Source organism: Schistocerca americana, chromosome 1 (assembly GCF_021461395.2).
Source record: "Schistocerca americana isolate TAMUIC-IGC-003095 chromosome 1, iqSchAmer2.1, whole genome shotgun sequence".
In the NCBI taxonomy this organism is placed as follows: domain Eukaryota; kingdom Metazoa; phylum Arthropoda; class Insecta; order Orthoptera; family Acrididae; genus Schistocerca; species Schistocerca americana.
In genome coordinates, this window is record NC_060119.1 from 817,620,877 (window position 1) to 817,642,406 (window position 21,530).

Below are 21,530 nucleotides of genomic sequence, written 5' to 3' on the forward strand. Positions count from 1 at the left end.
ATCTGCCCCTGGAAATGTCTTACAATTTAAAACCTGGTTCCTAAATCTCTGTCTTACCATTATATAATCTATCTGATACCATTTAGTATCTCCAGGGTTCTTCCATGTATATAACCTTCTTTCATGATTCTTAAACCAAGTGTTAGCTATGATTAAGTTGTGCTCTGTGCAAAGTTCTACCAGGCGGCTTCCTCTTTCATTTCTTAGCCCCAATCCATATTCACCTACTACATTTCCTTCTCTCCCTTTTCCTACACTCGAATTCCAGTCTCCCATGACTATTAAATTTTCGTCTCCCTTCACTATCTGAATAATTTCTTTTATTTCATCATACATTTCTTCAATTTCTTCATCATCTGCAGAGCTAGTTGGCATATAAACTTGTACTACTGTAGCAGGCGTGGGCTTCATGTCTATCTTGGCCACAATAATGCGTTCACTATGCTGTTTGTAGTAGCTTACCCGCACGCCTATTTTTTTATTCATTATTAAACCTACTCCTGCATTACCTCTATTTGATTTTGTATTTATAACCATGTATTCACCTGACCAAAAGTCTTGTTCCTCCTGCCACCAAACTTCACTAATTCCCACTATATCTAACTTTAACCTATCCATTTCCCTTTTTAAATTTTCTAACCTACCTGCTCGATTAAGGGATTTGACATTCCACGCTCCGATCCGTAGAACGCCAGTTTTCTTTCTCCTGATAACAACATCCTCTTGAGTAGTCCCTGCCCGGAGATCCAAATGGGGGACTATTTTACCTCCGGAATATTTTACCCAAGAGGACGCCATCATCATTTAATCATACAGTAAAGCTGCATGCCCTCGGGAAAAATTACGGCCGTAGTTTCCCCTTGCTTTCAGCCGTTCACAGTACCAGCACAGCAAGGCCGTTTTGGTTATTGTTACAAGGCCAGATCAGTCAATCATCCAGACTGTTGCCCTTGCAACTACTGAAAAGGCTGCTGCCCCTGTTCAGTAACCACACGTTTGTCTGGCCTCTCAACAGATACCCCTCCGTTGTGGTTGTACCTACGGTAAAAAAAAAAAGAGTATAATAATTTAAATTTCAAGGAAGGCTGATTTGTGAATACTACTATACCAAACCATAGTTGCAAAATATTGATAAGCATTATTTGCTGGAGAATAGGAAAACTGGCAGAAGTTAACCTTGATGTAGATTACTTTGGGTTTTGGAGGAATGTAGTAACAGAGGAGGCAGTGCTGACCCTATGTCTTGTCGTAGAAGATAGGTTGAAGAAAGGTAAACCTACATTTATGTCATTTGTAGATTTAGAGAAAGCTTTTGAAAATGTTGACTGCTTTACACTCTTTCAAATCCTGATGGTAGCAGGGATAAAATACAGGGAGCAAAAGGTTGTTTACAGCTTGTACAGGTACCACTCTGCAGTTAGTAGAATCGAAGGACTTGGAAGGAAAATGGTGGTTGAGAAAGGAGTGAGATAGGTTTGTAGCCTATCCCTGATGTTAGTCTGTTCATTGAGCAAGCAGTAAAGGGAAGAAAGGGGAAATTTGGGAAGGAAATTAAAGTACAGGGAGAAGAAATAAAAAACTTTGCTGTTTCTTGATGACATTGTAATTTTGTCAGAGACTGTTAAGAACTTGGAAAACCAGTTGAATGAAGTGGATGATGCCTTGAAAAGATATTATAAGATGAACATCGATAAGAGTAAAACTAGGGCAATGGACTGAAGTTGAAATTAATCAGACAGTTCTGAGGAAGTTAGATTGAGGGATGAGTTTTACTTTTTGGGTAGCAAAGTAATTGATGATTGGAGAAGTAGAGGAGATATAAAAAGCATGCTGGATTGAAAAAGAAAAGCATTTGCGAAAAAGAGTAATTTCTTAACATGCATTATAAATTTCAATGAGTTTTTCAGAAGCTATTTGTCTGAAGTACAGTTTTTTAGTGAGGTGATGTATGGACAATAAGTAGTTCAGACAAGAAGAGAATAGAAACTTTTGAAATATGGTGGCATAGAAGAATGTTGATATTCAGTTAATGAACTGATAACTAATGGAGTGGTACTAAATTGAATTGGGGGAAAAATAAATTTAGGGCGTAGCTTGAATAAAATGAGTGGCTGGTTCATAGGACACATCCTGAGCCATCAAGGAATAGCCAGTTTGGCAATGGAAAGGTTTTAATGAATTTAGGTTGCAATAGTTGATGAGGCTTCCACAGGTTAGACAAGTGTGGAGAGCTGTATCAAACCAGGCTTCATATGATTTTTGCCAATGCCACTGCCGGTGACATACACAAGCGCTTGCTTTCTCTCTCTCGCTTTCTCTTTCTGCCCCCCTTTCCCCCTTCCCCCTCCCCCCTCCCCACTCGTCACATCCCCTCTCTTTCTTCTGGCTATTAAAACTGAAGGCCGCATGCAACAAATGTCAGATTGCCATGCGGTGTACTATGTGCTTGGGTATGCAAATAGTTAGTATTTCCTCACAAAGTAGACAGGAGCAATGGCATTTACGTTTTGTATGTAAGGGAACATTACACAGCAGTTTATTCATTAAGAAATCACATTCGAATGTTAGTTGTTTGGGATAGGATTATGTTATGCCTCATACGAGGAGGAGGAATATGTACCAGCATATGTCTGAATTCGACAGTTGTAAGATTGTGTCCTATGTGGGCTGTGGTTTATCATTACACAATATTGCTGTTTGCGTTGGTTGGTATTCAATGATTGTGATGCAAATATGAAATTGATGGGTTCAGAAGGGCCATACCCAGCACTGTGTGGAATCAAAGGGCTTCTCAGAACTAGCATCAGAGAGGACAGATGTATTGTTCGCTTGGCTATGGAGGATTACACAGCCACATCTTGTACATATTTTTATACCGAATTCTAGCTAAATTTTGTATCTGCCTTAACAATCTGATTGGAAATGGGTTTCTGTGTAGCAAGGTGAGTATTCGTAGGAACTATGTGACACTGTCTGAAGCACGACAGACTGCCGGCACAGTGACCGTTGCTCTGGTTTCTCTTGACATGACAGCACAGAGAGAGGTGTACAGGCAGTTTTGTACCTAACTACAATATCGGTCACAGGGATGGCACTACTTTGTCTTCTCATATGAATTCCAGTTCTGCAGACAATATTGTGGTGGATGTATCTATTCATGGAAGCTCCATGGAGAATGACATAACATATTGCATTTTTAATTGTCATGTGGGCAAAGTACATGGCATGATAGTATGGGATGCCATTGGGCACACAACATGATCAGCTATGGTTCACATAGCTGGTAATTTTGATAGCTGCTGTTACATTTTTGATGTGTTAGGGCCAATGGCTGTACTCTCATCTTGGAGGTCTTTGTACTATTGTCTTTCAACAAGATAATATGAGAAGTGGCCAATGCGGTACTGACCTAGATAGATATAGAGGGTGTGGGATCGTTGTCGTGGCCAGCAGGCTGTGTTATCCAGGTCTCACACCCATTAAAACATATGGTCATGAGTTGACTAGAGACTGTGGTGATACCACTTGGCAGCCATTGTGATTAATCAACTGTGGCACAGAGAAAAAGCAGTGTGGAATGACATTTGCATATCCGTTCTCTGCTGGGTTAGAGCCATTGTTGCTGCCAGAGTTGGCAGCTCAGTTTACTAAATTTCGTACCCTGTATATCTTCATCACCTACAAATTTAATGACCTACTCTTCCTACCATACTGCATACACATAATGAGTAACATTTTGTGCTTTAGTTTTAATGGTCAGGAGTGTGTGTATACCTTAATAAGATTGCCATATGAATATTTGTATGTAATTGCACTGCAATCAAGTCAGTAGCCACTCATTTACCTCAGTGGAAAAGACAGTGAAAATATTATGCTTTAGAAAGGGACCTGGATTTGACTTACGGGTTCGTTTCTTCGTGGAACTGGAGAAGATGATGATACAGCAACTTACCAAATGATCTAAGTACCTTCATATTATTTGTCATACCTTTATCAATTGCAGCTCATAGCCTTGGTCTTTATCCAGAGCTCAATAAAAGGTGCTACTTGTCATAATGCTGTGCTGTAAGTAATGTATTTGAAAGTTACTAGAGATCTAAGAACTACATTGAAGTGCCAAAGAAACTGGTATGGGCAAATGTATTCTAATACAGGGATACGTAAACAGGCAGAATACGGTGCTGCGGTCGGCAGGACCTATATAAGACAACAAGTGTCTGACACAGTTGTTAGATCGGTTACTGCTGCTATGACGACAGGTTATCAAGATTTGAGTGAGTTTGAACATGTTACAGTCAGTGCATGAGTGATGGGTCACAGCATCTCCGAGGTAGCAATGAAGTGGCGATTTTCCCGTACGACCATTTCAAGAGTGTACCATGAATTCCAGGAATCCACTAAAACATCAAATCTCTGACATCGTTGCGACCAGAAAAAGGCCCTGCACGAACAGGACCAACGACGACTGAAGAGAATTGTTCAGCGTGACAGAAATGCAACCCTACTGCAAATAGCGACAGATCTCAATGCTGGGCCATCAGCAAATGTCAGTGTGTGAACCATTCAATGAAACATTATCGACATGGGATATCGGAGCCTAAGGCCCACTCGTGTACCCTTGATGACTGTACAACACAAAGCTTTATGCCTTGCCTGGGCTCGTCAACGCTGACATTGGACTGTTGATGACTTGAAACATGTTGCCTGGTCGGACGAGTCTTGCTTCAAGTTGTATCGAGGGGATGGACATGTACGGGTATAGATACAACCTCATGAATATATGGACCCTGCATGTCAGCAGAGGACTGTTCAAGCTGGTTGAGGCTCTGTAATGGTGTGGGGCATGTGCAGTTGGAGTGACATGGGAGCCCTAATACATCTAGATACGACTCTGACAGGTGACACATACATGAGCATCCTGGCTGATCACTTGCATCCATTCATGTTCATTGTGCATTCCAATGGACTTGGGCAGTTCCAGCAGGACAATGTGATACCCCGCATGGTCAGAATTGCCACAGAGTGGGTCCAGGAACACTCTTCTTGAGTTCAAACACTTCCGCTGGCCACCAAGTTCTGCAGACATGAACATTATTGAGCGTATCTGCCAGCGTGTGTAGTGTCAACAGTAAAATTTGAAGCCAGTGGTGTTATTGTGTGGTCTTGTTTTTTCATGGAGGAGGCTTGCACCTGTGTGATAGTTACTTGTTGGGACAAGACACAAACCTAACTCCTAACCGTGATTTACTAGTAAAGTGAAAGAAAAGGTACAGCTCAGGAAAATGGTGTATATGTTATCCTGTGCAGAACGTACTTAGATCGACTGTCTTAATATGTATGAAGTATTCTTTGGTCATGATATGAGGCACACTGGACTCGCATTCGGGAGGACGACGGTTCAATCCCGTCTCCAGCCATCCTGATTTAGGTTTTCCGTGATTTCCCTAAATCGTTTCAGGCAAATGCCGGGATGGTTCCTTTGAAAGCGCACGGCCGATTTCCTTCCCAATCCTTCCCTAACCCGAGCTTGCGCTCCGTCTCTAATGACCTTGTTGTCGACGGGACGTTAAACACTAACCATCACCATGATATGAGGAAGACATCACGTGCTTACAACGTATGGCCTGACTAGGAAAATTTTGTGCTTAAGTACGAAGTTTAATCACCTAAAGAGAACTTACGAGTGGGAAGGATAATATAAAGCCAACATCGTCATTATTATGACTTGGTCTAAAAATTTTTTGAAACATAAATGTTAAGCACTTGCTTAGCTATGGTTACAATGCATGAACATCCTATTGACTTAGCACACAAATGATCATGATTGAACTTATGAACAAGTCTATATCTAATTTGTAACATCCAGCAATATGGGCCATATGAAATAGATGGTCATTATTCAAGATTAGTATATTTGACTTGAAGTGGTCTAGAATCAAGTCAAAACTCATGTACGTGCCTGATTGAGCTTCATGACGAAGTTATGGTTACGGCTTACGGAAAACACTAAAGTAGGGGATAATGTGGCGGCAATGGGGTACTCAATTTGCCTTCATGGAGGTGATACACACACACACACACACACACACACACACACACACACACACACACACTGTAAAAACTGTATGTGGAACACTGCCATCATAATTCTGGCCTGGTGACCACTGCCATTGAACTTAGGGAATGGCAGCAGAATTATGTTTAAAGCTAAAGTGTGACTTGGCAAACATCGCTCGGAGCGATTCCATGTGGCAGTGTGATATGGGACTGTCTTTGAAAGTAGGTAATTCAGCACACAATTTGTCAAAGATCTGTGAGAGGGGTCAGTTTCCAACAAAGCTGGTCCATACTGGGCGAGATCCATGACAGAAAAAGTGATTTTACCATGGTTGGATCCATTACCTGGAATGTGGCAAATTACTGCTGGAGGCACTTCTCATATGCTTCCCATTCTTCTACCATCTTGGCGTATGGTGAGGACAATGAGGACAACAAGGCTTCCTAATATTTCTGCCCCTCTTAACTACTGTAGCAGAAATTGCTGTAACATGAGTTCCATCGACACACCCGGTAAGATGGCATGTTGTTCTGGTTCTGTGATTATGTAATGAAAACGAAAAATGCCCCCACACATCACCAATTACGCTGTAACTCCCAACATAAATAAACACAAGGCGGTACCTCCAGAATGCATATATTGAATGATCACACAATGGATACAATGTACGGTGTAGCTATGTGGCAAGACGAGTGCAGTACAGTTCTAGTTACATTACATAGGCTGCAAACCTATCTCACTCCCTTCTCAACTATAGCTTCCCTCTCATGTCTGTAGACTCCTTTAACTGCAGTCAGGTTCCTGAAAAAGTTGTAGGTAACATACTACCCCAGCTACCTTAAGAATTTCAGGTAGCAGTGGTCAGCTGCTGGGATACAACCAAAATGTTGGCCATCATTGTACAACTGGCACATATGATGTGACAGTCACTCCACATCCAGTATTGCAAAGCTTAGCCACCAGGGGAGACACTGCAGCCAAGTGACCATGCGTAACAGCTGCGCAGGCATATCTATGCGCCACCTGCAACATGATGTGTAGGTATGCAATAGCTGTCCAGCGATCGCCCTCGATCCGCTCTTGCTCATCATGCTGTTTACTATGCCACCTAGAACTGTACTGTGCCTTTATTGCCACATGGCTACATCTTACATTACATCCCATTGCTCTCCCACCGTTGGTTACAAATCCATTCCTGTTGTCGCCATATGCCAAGATGGCAGAGGAATGGGAAGCCCATGAGAAGTGCCTCTGGTAGCAGTTTGCCATATTCCAGGTAATGGATCTAGCTATGGTAAAATCACTTTACCTGTCATAGATCTCGCCCAGTATGTACCAGCTTTGTTGTAAGCTGGTCTTTCTCACGGAAGTGGCACACGACTTTTGACAAAATATGTCCTGTATTATCTACTTTCACTGACACTACTGTATCACACTGCCGTGTGGAATTTTATCAGTTGTAAACAACTTAATCAGTCATACTGCACATGGCGGCTGGAATGCAGGGACTTCATAGGAAATGCTGTTTTGTGACTGCAGTAAATAAGAGGTGATGATTAAGGATGTAATTATTTGGGCAGCTCCAGATAAGGATGTGTGTGAGAAGGCTGTACAATTTGAGAACCCTAATTTGAGGACATTTTAAAATGGAACCCTTCTAAATTTCCCAGGCTCTGATTAGAGTTCTGAGCTGAAGTGGCAGCTGTCTCGTCAGACTTCGGGGAGAGATTAAACTTTGCTGACACATCAACTGGCACAACAGTAGAGTGCAAACACTGCCACACTCTACCTCTGCCTCATAAACAAGGCAAGAAGTCTGGGCCTCCTGACCGGCACTCCTCACAGGTGGGCACAGTGAGAGACGTGTTGGAAGGAAGGACATATTGCATCTGTCTGCTGTGCCCTTGAGGGGGGGGAGTGGGAGAACCACTTAATGGATATAAGTGGAATTTCGTCAGCATCTCACTCGACAGTGGCGTCACCTAGGGAACCGTTCATCACACTCACTTTGTGCAATAATCTAATTCACCTGCAGATTGAAACCAATGCTGTGCCTCTATCCCTGTTAAACTTTCAAATGTATCCTCAGTTGGGATTGTTGCTCTTTCAGTCCACAGCGATGCACAAAAATATCATATGATGCTCCACCTTCCTTGTGGTCCACAGCATCCATGCAAAGAACCTATTGGAACTTGACGTCATTTCCAATTTTGGACATGTCATCCATGACTCAGTCCGCCTGGTTTCAGAACAAGTACCATTTTGGGAATTGAAAAACCTCCTTATGGATTACTCTGATATTTCCTCTGGGGCTCTAGGATAAGTGAAGGACTTTATGATGCACATTATATTAAAGAAATCGCACTGCAGGATGCCATTAAGAATGAGCTAGATAGATTTACAACCTTGGATATTGCTGAACCTGTGTCTGCGAGTCAGTGGATAACACCCTTGGTTAGCATGAAAAAACTGTCGGGGAAACAGTGCCTGTATGGAGACTTTAATATTACAGTGAATTTCCAGTCAGGGATTGATGTGTATCCTACCTAGAAACCAGACGAGCTTTTCTCTGCACTTGAGGGAGGCCAGTATTTTTCGCCGATCTATTTCTCTGAAACTTGCTTACAACTACCCCTGGATGAGGAATCGGGCAAAGCTCTGGCAGGAAACATGCTACATGGATTATATTGGAGCAGACTCGTAGTTTTCAGGGTGGCCAGTGCCCCAGTGATCCTTCAGAGGTTCCTTGAGCAACTACTGCAGTACGTTCTTGACAGCGTAAATTATCTAGACGACATTTCGGTGACAGCAGCCGTAATGGGAGAACACTTAGGAAGCATGTAGCAGCTGTTCCACACCATCCCATTCCATGGTCCTTAAATGGAATCTTGAAAAATATCTCTCTCACCAGGCGAGGTGGTGCAGTTGTTAACACACTGGACTCGGATGACCCATGTATGGTCATCCTGATTTAGGTTTTCTGTGATTTCCCTAAATTGCTTCAGGCAAATTCCGGGATAGTTCCTTTGACAAAGGGCATGGCCAGTTTCCTTCCCCATTCTTCCCCAGTCCGAGCTTCTGCTCTGTCTCTAATGACCTTATTGTCAGTCGGACGTTAAACACTTATCTCCCTCTCCTCCATCCTCAGAAAATCTCTCTCTCTCTCTCTCTCTCTCTCTCTCTCTCTCTCTCTCTCTCTCTCTCTCACACACACACACACACACACACACACACACACACACACACACCTCAGCTATTGGCGGAATAATTAGGACACATTATCTTTTGCAAAGGTATTGAGCCTACACTGAAGCTGATTCTTAGGAAAAATAATGTGTTGAGGTAAATTTATCCAGGGGTGTCAATTGCACACACACTCGAAAACCTGTGGAAGAAGGGCATGCCTTTTGTATGATGGGAGGCATGGGGTCAGGTGTTACAGACGTGCAGGCCCTCCTGTCGGCATTGTGTCTCGCAACATATCAGTGGAGCAAACAACTGGTGGTGGCGGCAGATGTCTCTGAATGGGGCCAGGGCCTGGGACCTATGGCCTGGGGCCCATCCTGACTCATAGAGATGTGTATGGCTCTGAACATTCAATCACATTCGCTGCACAGGTGTGGTATTCACAGATTAAAAAGAAGACCCCCATGATCATCTTTGTGTTGAAGTAATTCTATCTATGCTGATACACACAAAACATTGTATAACCCACAGTGACCACATGCCAGACACAACAGTGTATCACACACACACACACACACACACACACACACACACACACACACACACGAGAGAGAGAGAGAGAGAGAGAGAGAGAGAGAGAGAGAGAGATAAAGATAAAAGTAAAAGTCAACAAAATTCAAATTTGCCGCTTATCTCTGTCGGGAACAAATGAGCCCTGACAGTGTTAGGACACACAACATAGTTCACACTGTGTTTTGCGAAGTGGAAAGATGTTTGTAAAATCAAAATTATGCAATGTACATTAATATGTGTGTGCAGTGCTCTCAGAATGCAAACGGAGGAGGATCAGTCACAACACATAAGAAAATCATGCTTTTAAAAAATCGAGGGATGTGTTAACTCACTGATAAAATTCACATTTACATTATTTGGTTTGCAGATGACAAGCTATTGGTGCAGGACACTATACAGATGTTCCTGCAAAACCGTATAATGTAAAATCTTGCTAAGAACAAAAACTGTCCTTATGACTCATTATGTTAGATCAGTTACAACCAAATGTATCTTCACATTTTACAGTTTTCTATAAACAAAACCTACTGATGATGACACAGAGGTGCCAAAACATGTTTGAATAATAAGAAAAAACAATTTTTTTGCATAAAAGCAGAACATATATCCAAAAATTTTAACTGAAAACATGGAAGTAATACAAGAGCTGCAAATCCAAAAGATGAAGAGCAAGATGCCCACTAAATTTCAAGTTTCTATTCTTTGCAGTTTTGGCAGGCCAGTGATGAGTGAATGAATCAGTTAGCCCTATTTTGCCTCCCTTAGCTTTAAAAATTGCTTTATAGTTTTTAATAATGATTTATTTTCAAAAAACTTTTACCAACAATTGCACCACATAGTGGTTAAATTTCCAAAAATGCTGAAGTACATATTTCTTTATTTCTGACTGAGTAACCAAATACATACTTTCTATGTGCTAGCTTCAGAATTGCATTATCAGTGGCATATTTTCAAAAAAACTCTCATCTGTCGTGTCACCCCCTTAGGGGTGGATTTTCAAAAAATACCTTCTTAAATGATGCCTACAGTACCAGATCATCACTCTCTCCAAATTTCATGTTTTTATCCTTCACGGTCCGAGTTCAGAGAACATGTAACAATTACACTGGCATATACCCACTTTTGAGGTCTTACTGAGTCTGTAACAAGAGTGGCAAAAACATGACATGAGGATGAAGTGCAATCTGTAAATGGTGATTAATTATTAAATTACAGAAATGAATAAGCTACACAATTAACTATTAGCTTAAAATCGCAAGTTGCCATGATCAATTGAATACAGCAACAGCCTGCTTTTTTGATGCAGGGATATAATAGTGACATTACTCTATACCCAGTTTTTGTTTGACACACCACATATTTTTTCTTATGGTAAAGATGGAATAAACAAGAATACAACCATTTTGTTTGCATTGGACGAAATTTGTACATTTTTCATCTGTAGCATGGACTGGAGCATAATACTTATTCCAGATATCGCTCCTTCTCTGATGGAAGGCTGTGCATCAGTTAGTTTTTGTCTTAATTTTTGTCTTACACCCTACACAATCTCACAAAACGCAGCTTCAGTAAAGGCCATCAGACTCGACAATTGGTTATTTTGCCCTATCGGTGCTAATTTGCACCAGCAAGATCGTGTACTCATCTTCAGTACCAACAGTGTCACAATTAGCCTTAACGCTCCTATCTGCTTGAGTAAGAGAGAAAGACTCGACAAGTATGAAGTGACTGCAGCGCCACAGTTCTCAGACTCGTCACACTCGCAGAGCTAGAGTAGGAATGGAGGATACCTGTTAGCACTGATGTAACATCAGCACCTTGACTTGTAAGGTATGCAACCTGAACATGTGAATCATACTCACTCCATTTCTGATCTCTAGAGAGGCCTGCCCACCATCTCCAGCACTGTGCACTGTATCTCAGCAGGTACAATTACAGAATTTGCTTCCACAATACCACTCAACATGCCAATACAGATGCCCTGTCCTGTGTCCCGACGGACACTGACCCGAATTTGACCAAGATGTGATCTTGTGCTTCCAGTTGGATGAAGAGGCAGTGGATGCTTTTTGCGCCATGAGGGTCCATGTGGCTGCAGCCATGGCCGAGGACACCATCTTACAACAGGTACAACCGAGCGAGGTGGCGCAGTGGTAAGACACTGGACTCGCATTCGGGAGGACGAAGGTTCAATCCCGCGTCCGGCCATCCTGATTTAGGTTTTCCGTGATTTCCCTAAATCACTCCAGGCAAATGCCGGGATGGTTCCTCTGAAAGGGCACGGCCGACTTCCTTCCCCATCCTTCCCTAATCCGATGAGACCGATGACCACGCTGTCTGGTCTCCTTCCCCAAAACCAACCCAACCCAACCCTTACAACAGGTACAGCAGTACATACAACAGGGGTGGCCATACTGTATTCCCAGTCAGGATTCCAACACGTTGTGGTGTTATTTCCACCTCTGCCAACAGTTAATTCGGGTGGACAGAGTTACCTGATTGCCCAAGGATCAACGGTGGTCTCCCCTGGTAGTCCCACTGGATGCTCTGTGCCTGACAATCTTATGGCTCTAGCACCAAGATCACAGAGGCATCTTGCGAGCTAAACTGCTCTCCCAGCGTTATGTGTGCTGGCAGGGCATAGACTGAAAGGCCAAACATCTTGTCCACAACTGTCATCAGTGTGAACAACAGCAAGTAGCTTCCCACTAAACGTTATCACCCTGGCACACTCGCTCGCACCCGTGGGAGCAGGTTATCCTGATTTCGTGGGTCCCTTCCTGGTTACTACCTGGCGTATTGTCCTCAGAGTATACTCTAATTTTCCATACATGGTCAAATGCTGGTCAACGAGTGCAGAGGTAATGGCTGTAGTGCTTAGTAGAATTTTCACTAGCCAAGGACTTCTTCGCATGCTGGTGTCAGGCAATGGACCACAATTTTTCTCACAGGTTTTTGGCAAGTTCTGCTGCAGAAGTGGCATTCAACACCTGCTGTCTCCACCTTTGTACCCACAGTCAAATGGTGAGTCTGAAAGACTTGTGAACCTTAAAAACACAGATGACAAAGAATGTGGCAGACATTCCTGTAGATGAGCTGCTAACACTTTCTGTTCTGAGTTCCTACAGGTCGACGCTGATAGGGGAGAAGAGTCCAGCTGAAGTCCTTCATGGCTGTCAGTTTCACACACTCCTCCATATCGTGCTGCCAAATTGTGTGGGGTCATTCACAGCACTGTCTCCACCCTTTCAGCTGGACACCTATTTGTGGCTGCGGGGTTTGGACACCGGGTTAAGTAGATTCCAGCAGTCGTCCGGCAGCAGTGGGGACACTGCATGTTCTTTTGGGGGACCAGACAGTGACATGCCAGCTGTGGCGAGGGACTCGGCCATTGCCGCCTCCATTGGACACACACCATGGTGGTGCCACCTTTTGTTTCTCTTCCACCGGAGCCTCTGCTGTCTCCCCTCCTCCTCATGAGCTGTTCCTGTTCTCTAGTTCTCAGCTCTGTTCGCCAAACCTGACTGCATTCTCATCTCTTTCTGTTTGTAGGCTCCCCTAGATGGATCGGATATCAGATGAAGATCAGGTTACGGTACTGGCCCTGCTGGCACTGCCCCCATCATTGCAGCGCTCTTCCATGCCAGGAGCCAATTTAAATGTGGAATGGCTTCCACTACCAGCATGGGAGCCACCAAGACTCAAAACTGTGCTGCTGGACAGTGACTTTCTGACTGTACACTCATGTCTGCACGGACCATGAGCTGGTAAAACTGGAGGGTCTGTCTGACACTTCCAAAGACATTGGCATGGTTCAGGACAATTCTGGACACATGGCCAAGGAGGGGTCTTCTTGCCGAGATGCCCTGCTGCTTACCTATGGAAGGTGGGATGTGGTAGCCCACTGGGCTACCAGCTAGATGCTGTGCAACAGCCGACATATCTGATATCGGCAGTTGTCTTATGTTCTGGCATCTACAGCATGACAGTCACTCCGCTTCTACTGTTGTAAAGCATGGCTCCCAGTGGGAGACGCCTTGCCCGAGTGGCTACACATGACTGCTGCGTAGGCAGCTCCCAGCGCCACTTGTGATGCCCCTTGTATGTGTGCAATTATTGCCCAGCGATAGCCCTCCATCTGCTCTCTCTCATCATCTGTTTACTTCACTAGCTAGAACTGAACTGAACCTGTCTTGCCATGTGGCTATACTTTACATTGTATACATTATGAGCTATTGTCCTGTGAGATTGTGAAATATACTTTTTCTGGGAGTGTCATATTGTGTTTTTTTATGTTGTGACTTACAATAATAGTGTATTCTACTCTACATTGTCAGACCTTTCCCTAAATCTACAAGCACTACAAATGCGTGTTTGCCTTTCTTCAATCTACCTTCTACATTAAGACGTGGGGTCAGTATCACCTTACATATTCCTACATTTCTCCAGAAGCTAAGTGAATCTCTCCCAAGGTTTGCTTCTGCCAGTCTTTGGAAATAATTTGTGTCAATATTTTGTATCCTGACTTGTTAACTGGTGGATTAGTATCTCTTTGAAATTGGGTTTTAAGTCTGAGGGTATTTCCATTGTTTCCCTATCATGTATAACAGGTGGAATAGTTTTGGGATGGTTTGTTTTCCAAGGATCTCAATAATTTTGAGGGAATTCATCTCCTTCCTCTTCCCTTTTCTTAATATTGTGTTCTGGTTTATTTCGTTTGCATAATCAATCTATATATTCGTTACACCTGTCAGCTTTCCCTTTTTCGCTTATTACTGGTTTGCCATCTGAGCACTTGGTAATCTTACAGCTGCTTTTGTTTTCTCCAAAGATCTTTTTATTTATCTGATAGGCAGCATTTGGCTTTCTCGTAACCATGTGTGCTTATGAAGTCTTAATATTTCCCATTCAGCCATTCCTGCTTATCCCTTTTTAGTATGTTCTGTCAGTCTCAATTTTCTTAGGTCTCTCATCTCTTTTGCTTGCATCATTTGCTGCATTTTGATATTATTTTTCATTTTACCTACTAAACTAAAGTTACCTTGCATTATCAGAAGGTTTTTATTGGTCCTAAAGGTTTTGATTTTTTGATCCTTTGCTGTCATCAGTCTCAAAGCTACCCATTCATTTTTTTGTTCTATTCCTTTCCCCTCTTTCAGTGTTTTGTTGCTGGATGCTCCCTTTGTTACTCATTACAACCAGTTGTTCTTCCAGTTTATCCAGGTCTCATCTACCTTTCTGAAATCTCATCAGTTTTTATCTAGAATTCATTACCAATAAATTACGGTTAGAGTCCACATTTGCCCTGAAAATGATTTGCTGTTTGAAAACTGGTTTTCAAATATCTGTCTGACCATTATATAATCTATCAAAAACTTCCATCCTCTCCAGGTTTGTTCCACATGCAAAACTTTTCTGGCATCTTAAACCAAACAGTGATTAAATTTTGCTCTATGCACAATTCTACCAGGTAGCATCTTCTTTTTCCTTCTCTCCATTTCCTACTATCAAATTGGTGTCTTCCTACAGATTTAAATTTTCAATCCCTTAACTATCCATGTAATTTCTTTTATATCATCATACATACTTTGTCTTTTCATGAATTATGGATTTATTACTATGGTGGCTTTTATCTTGGTGTCTTCCTGCAATAACATGTTCGCTATGCTGTTGTTAATAGTGGCTTACTCACATTCCTATTTTCGTGTTCATTATTAATTCTACTTCAGCATTACTTCTGATTTTGTGTTGATAACACTTGACTAATCTGACCTGAAGTCCTTTTCTTTCTGTCTTCACACATTTACTAATTTCCACTAAATCTTAGTTTGGCCGATCTTTTCGATTTTTAAATTCTCCAGTCTTCCTACCCAGTTATGGAAGCTAATCTTCTGTGTTCCAGCCTGTAGAGCTCTTAGATTTGTTATTCCCAGTGACTAATGACTTTACTAATATTACAAGGCCAGATTGGGCAGGCAGCCAGACTAATGCCCTTATAAATACTGAAAAGGCTGCTTCCCCTTGTCCAAAACTATATTTTAATCTGGCCTCTCTGCAGATATCCCTCCGATGTGGTTGCATATATGGTACGGCTATCTGTATTATTGAGGATAAAAACTATTGGAAAGTTGGGTGAAATGTCAAATATTATTTTGTTTAATCAATCCAGTATTATATAAGGAGAAGATAGTTTTCTGTACAATGTAATATTCTGGAAAATACTGATGTAGATAGTTTGCATTTCTTATCTACGTTAGGAGAGAATAATTGTTGCACTAGTGAGTGAGTTTGTAAATTGCAAATTATGCGCAATTAGTCCCCCTAATATTTGTGTTTAGTCCTCATCACAATCTTCCACTACTGTGTAATTAATTGATTATGTCGTGGGGGATATTTTAACACTCATCTAGAGTAGTAACAATGTCCAAGTGAGGAACGATTTTATGTGATGTTGACCTCGCAGTAAAACATCTCCCAAGCAAATCATAGACATGGTCAATAGTGGCACTCTGACCACAGCATTCAATGATTCCTTTTTCTGTATGCAATCTGTGTGATGATCTGTATTGTTATCCATAAAAATATTGCTGCTGGCACTACCAGACGGCAGAATGGAAGGTTGGATGTTGTCATTCCTTCAGTTTTTGAACCATCATATTTGGACATGCCAAACGATGTTGAGGTCTGTTTATTCACCAATGCAGATTCACAATACCTACCCATACCATCATTCTGCCCCCCTCAGTGTTGGATCCTTCAGCAGTCCTTATTTTGAAGAGCGTTGTTTATTAAACACTTATTATATGTGTAAAATTTAAGCTTATTCCTCAAAATCATGTCTAGAAAGGAAATGAGGGTTAAACAAATGAATGATGAATAAATTTAGTATGGTGACAACTTATTTCCACACCATTTAAGTGTAATAAGGGAATTTGTTACTTTTGGCAGATTGGCTATTGTGATAGCTAATTCTTTTATTGTAATAAGAGTTCTGTGATAGATTGCAACTTGTCTGCAGATATTCTACTGCAAGCTTGTACAGAAGGTCACCAAGTGTTAGCGAAATTTTATTGTGCAATAATATGGTACTTTTTATTCAAACTATATTTTTTTCTCTAGTTCTAATAATAATGCATGGTCTTCCATGTTAATTGTGTTGGAACCTCAAGAAGCAAGTATATACTACATTAGTAGTACATTAACCTTGTCAATGTGACCAAATAGTCTATTGTTCTCTTGTGTAAGTTTGAAAAACTATTTCGTTTTTCAAACCTCGGAATAAAATTTATGTAACAAGGCACTTGAAATATTTTTTAATGTAATAATAGTATTTTGTCACTGACAGAACATATAGGAACTGATTTTTTTTCTGTTAATAGTTGGCTCACTTTTCTGATCATATCATGGAAATATTTCTAGTCTCTCATGTTCTTACTTGCCCTCTCATATTTCTTTCTTTATACCTCATTGTTGTTAACTGTGTTAATATAAACTAAACTTTTAGGCCCTCTGGTAGCAAATATGCTTCAGTCAGCAGTTCCATTGGAGGAGCAAAACGAAAATATAGTACTCAGAGCACAGAGGATAACTCTGTGAAACAGCCAAAACTAGACTCCAGTGAGGGCCGGAAAGTTGCCAGTGTGTCATCATTAAATTTCAGAGGCAACTTATCGTCAAATTCTGCTTTCATTGTCAACAATGAAGGCTATGTGGAAGTCTACACTGACGGAGCTTGTGAAAAGAATGGAAAAAAAGGCGCTAAAGCAGGCATTGGCGTGTGGTTTGGTGACAATCACCCCTTGTAAGTGTGAATCAAGTACATTTAAAAAAATCTTATTACTATGTATGTTTTATTTTTAACCACTCTCTTTACATGAAGTATTCACAGTTCTGGATGTCCTGTTGTAGCTGGTTGCTTTGCTTCAGCTGAAAGACTCTCTCCTTGTGACTATCCCTGCTCCATTACCACCTGGATACCTACTCATCATTGTTTATGCTACCTCTGTACACACCAGCATTCCCCATGACCATGGCCTTGTTGCTGTTGAACACTTCCTCTCCCAATGTCCTTCAGACTCCAGACCCACCATCTCATTCCTTATACATCTAACCAGTTACACATCTACAAACAACTACTACTCCATTGGGGGAGGGGGGGGAGGGGGAGGGGGGGGGGGGAGGGAAGATATCTCAACAGTTCTGCAGCACAGCCCTAGTAACCCACATTGCATCCTCTTGTGCCATTCTGTTTATGGGCCACCTAGAGGAAAACCTTCCTAACTTCCTAGGCACCCTTAGCCCGATTTAATTTCATCGATGGTGTTTTGATCTGGACCCAGGGCCAGGACATCCTATCCTCATTCCTCCACAGCCTCAATACTTCTCTTGCCATTCACTTCATCTGGTTCTACTCTAAGCCCAACATGTCGTCTTCATGGATATTGACTTCCATCTCACTGGTAGCTCAAGCTGTACCCCTGTCAGTATCAAGCCCTAATCAACAACAGTACTTGTGTTTCTACAGCTGTCATCCCTTCCACATAAAGAAAGTCTCCCCCATGTAGCCTCGCCACCTGTGGATGATGTATCTGCTATGCCAAAAATTCCTTTGTCCAGTTTGCTGAAAATCTCTCAAAATCCACCACAGTGAGCAAGGTGGCGCAGTGGTTAGTTAGCACACTGAACTCGCATTCGGGAGGACGAGGGTTCAAGCCCACATCTGGTCATCGTGATTTAGATTTTCCGTGATTTCCCTCAATCGCTTCAGGCAAATGCCAAGATGGTTCCTTTGAAAGGGCATGGCCAACTCCTTCCCCATCCTTCCGATGGGACCGATGACCTCGCTGTTTGGTCACCTACCCCAAATCAACCAACCAACCAACCAACCAAAAGCCTTCACCTACAGGTACTATCCCCAAAACCTAGTTCTCAAAGAGATTTCATGTGCCATATCCTCACAAACCCCTAATGATCCCATTATTCCCAAGAACCAGCTACAGAAAAGTACATTTCATGCTGGATTGGACCAATGAAACTGTGTCTTCACCAGAGCTTCAACTATGTGTCATCATGCCCAGAAATGAGGGACAGCCTACCTACAACCCTTTTCATTCTTTCTAAAGTAGTATTCTGCTGCCCACCCAATCTGTACAACACCCTGGTCCATCCCTAGGCCACCTCACTCCCAAACCATTGCCAGTGAGGTCAGATCCCTGTGGAAGACCCAGGTGCAGGACCTGCTCAACTCAACCACCCAGCACATCCTACTCCAGCCCTGTTACAGCCTCATCCTATCCTGTCAGAGGCCGAGCCACTTTCGAAAGCCATCATGTTATACACCAGCTCTGGTGCAGTTTCTGCACAACATTTTATATTGATACGACCACCTAGCAGCTGTCCACCAGAATGAATGCCATTGACAAACTGTGGCCAAGGACGAGTTGACTGTCCAGTGGGGGAACACACCGGTGAACACAACATGTCTGAGTTCAGTGGCTGCATCACAACTTGTGCCATGTGTATCCATCCTCTCAGCACCAGCTTTTCTGAAGTTCTACTCTGTACATCCTGTGCAGCTGTTGTCTCTCTCTATCCCCGATTTTCTAAGCCACCTACCCCTTACATGCCTATCCTATCTGAGCTGTCAGCCACCTTACCCCAACCCCTTTTCCCATTTTCCACCTCCTTGCTGCATCTACCCACACCACCCGACACAATCCTTCAGCCCAAAATACCTTGCTGTGCTGCGTGAGATCCTAACTGTATATGACGGAGGACATCTATAAAAGCTAAAAAACGTGTGGTTCACTTTGTGTTAAAACGAAGTAGGGGAGACAGAGTTATGGATATAATATGCAAGTTGGAATGGCACCACTAAAATAAAAATGTTTTCCATTGCAGCAAACTGTGTAAAATGAACAACTTTCTCCTCAAAATGTGCCAAAATATTTAGTTGTATTCCACATGCATAAAATAAAATAAGGAAAAAAAATACAGTAAAATAAGAGAAATCAGAGACCAAGGGTGGAGTTGTAGAGAGACAATTTGAATGTGTTGCCTTGCACTCTCTGTCAAGCATTTAATTATGACTTGTAGAGTAACCATGTAGATGTAGGGAAACAGCAGTGTAATGCCATTGCATACATAACACAAGAGATGGTAAAATAAAAGGAAGGATTTTAAGTAATGGTATTGTCTTTTGGCAATAGTTTACTTATGTTCTGGCTAGGAACGTTTGTTGACCTTGTGATGTGACCCATATCTGTGGAGTGAACCATCAACTTACTGGCTGCAAGCAGATGTCTTGGATGTTTTTATTCTCATGCTGATGTTTTATCAGATGTTTTGAGAGGAGCTGAGATACGAGAGCTGTTCATTTTATTTAGTGAGATAATTTTCTGTGATAGTGCTATCTTTTTTCTTTTAAGTGAGGGGCCTCATAATTTTATGAACGTTGAACAGAAATGTGTAAATTGAAAAGGTAGCTTGAACTATTAATAAAAAAGAATTGAATATTTCAGCTGTGGAATGCATACTTTGCCTGCTTAAAGATTTTCCTCAGTAGGACACTTACTGCATGAAATATTTTAATCCATGACTTCTTTTTCTGCGATATGTCTGATAATCCAATAGAAAGTGAATATCTTTTAAAAGAAATTTTTATTATCTTTTACAGAAATATATCTGAACCTGTTGTTGGGAGACCAACTAATAACACAGCAGAAATTCAGGCTGCAACCTATGCTGTAGAAACAGCAAAAAAAGCTGGTAATGAATGAATCATTTTCTTTTTAAAGAATAATTCTACCCAAGTTATTTTCTTTGTCTTTTTACTGGTGACTATGATTTACCTTCAGCAATATGGTAATTAAGAATGTCATTAACTCAGCTTTGGCAATAATGAGACAAGGAATGAGCCATACCAGCATGGCAGTCAAGCAGAGTGACCTAAAAATAAACAAGTCATTAGTACTAGAATTGAAGGCTTTGAGTTTGACTCACTTCAGGAATGAACTGAGTTTTTAACTTGACCTTTCTATCACTGTTGGTCCTGAGCTGATTTTTAAGTTTAGTCTGCAACAGCTGACTGAGATTTTAATTGCATGTGCCTTATGTAATGGAACTGCCATTGGGGATCCTCTGGTATGTGTGCACACTGGCTCTCTTCCTTGATTGATTGTATACAAGTGAAGATTCCATTGTCATGGAACCTATTCACTACAAAACTAACTATTAAGGAACATATTCTATACACCATGAGCCACACTAGAAAGTTTTTTTCCCAAAACCGGTTTTTGGATTTATAACCCATCATCAGTGGCCTTTGATACAGAGGAACAAACAGCTGTACATATATCAAATTCTATAAAATGACAACTGTATACATAGTCGCAGTAATATGTGTCTACTTACATTATGTCCTTTTGCAGCATACAACAGGATACGAAATCTGTCCTTTATATACTGTTTGTAGTGTATGATATTGCTGTCAAATCTTTGGCAGTGACAATTTCTGATTACATTTGACATAACTGTCACATAGTGTAAACATGGAACTGACATGTTGAAAGGTGGCTACACTGAGCCACAGCGCCAGAGATTGCGCCAAAGAGTTTTATTCCGCCGCCTCCTCTGGCAGTTCTTGTCGAGAAGTCGTGGTGGAGAGTGCTTGGCGAGATGTGGCAGTAGTCAGTGCTTGTTGAGATGTGGTAGG

The 21,530-nt window shown here is 41.8% G+C and overlaps 1 protein-coding gene across 2 annotated transcripts in view; it reads left to right on the top strand.

Moving 5' to 3' along the window:
• The window catches only part of LOC124612975 (ribonuclease H1-like), a 152,247-nt gene that overhangs the window by 64,681 nt on the left and 66,036 nt on the right, over window positions 1-21,530 (top strand). For both annotated transcript variants that reach the window (XR_006979588.1, XM_047141507.1), the window contains exons 3-4: window positions 17,322-17,618; window positions 20,493-20,584. Coding sequence is in view for 1 of the 2 variants with exons in the window: in XM_047141507.1 (XP_046997463.1) it covers window positions 17,322-17,618; window positions 20,493-20,584 (389 nt within the window). In the remaining variant the exon portion in view is untranslated. The remainder of the gene's footprint in view (window positions 1-17,321; window positions 17,619-20,492; window positions 20,585-21,530) is intronic.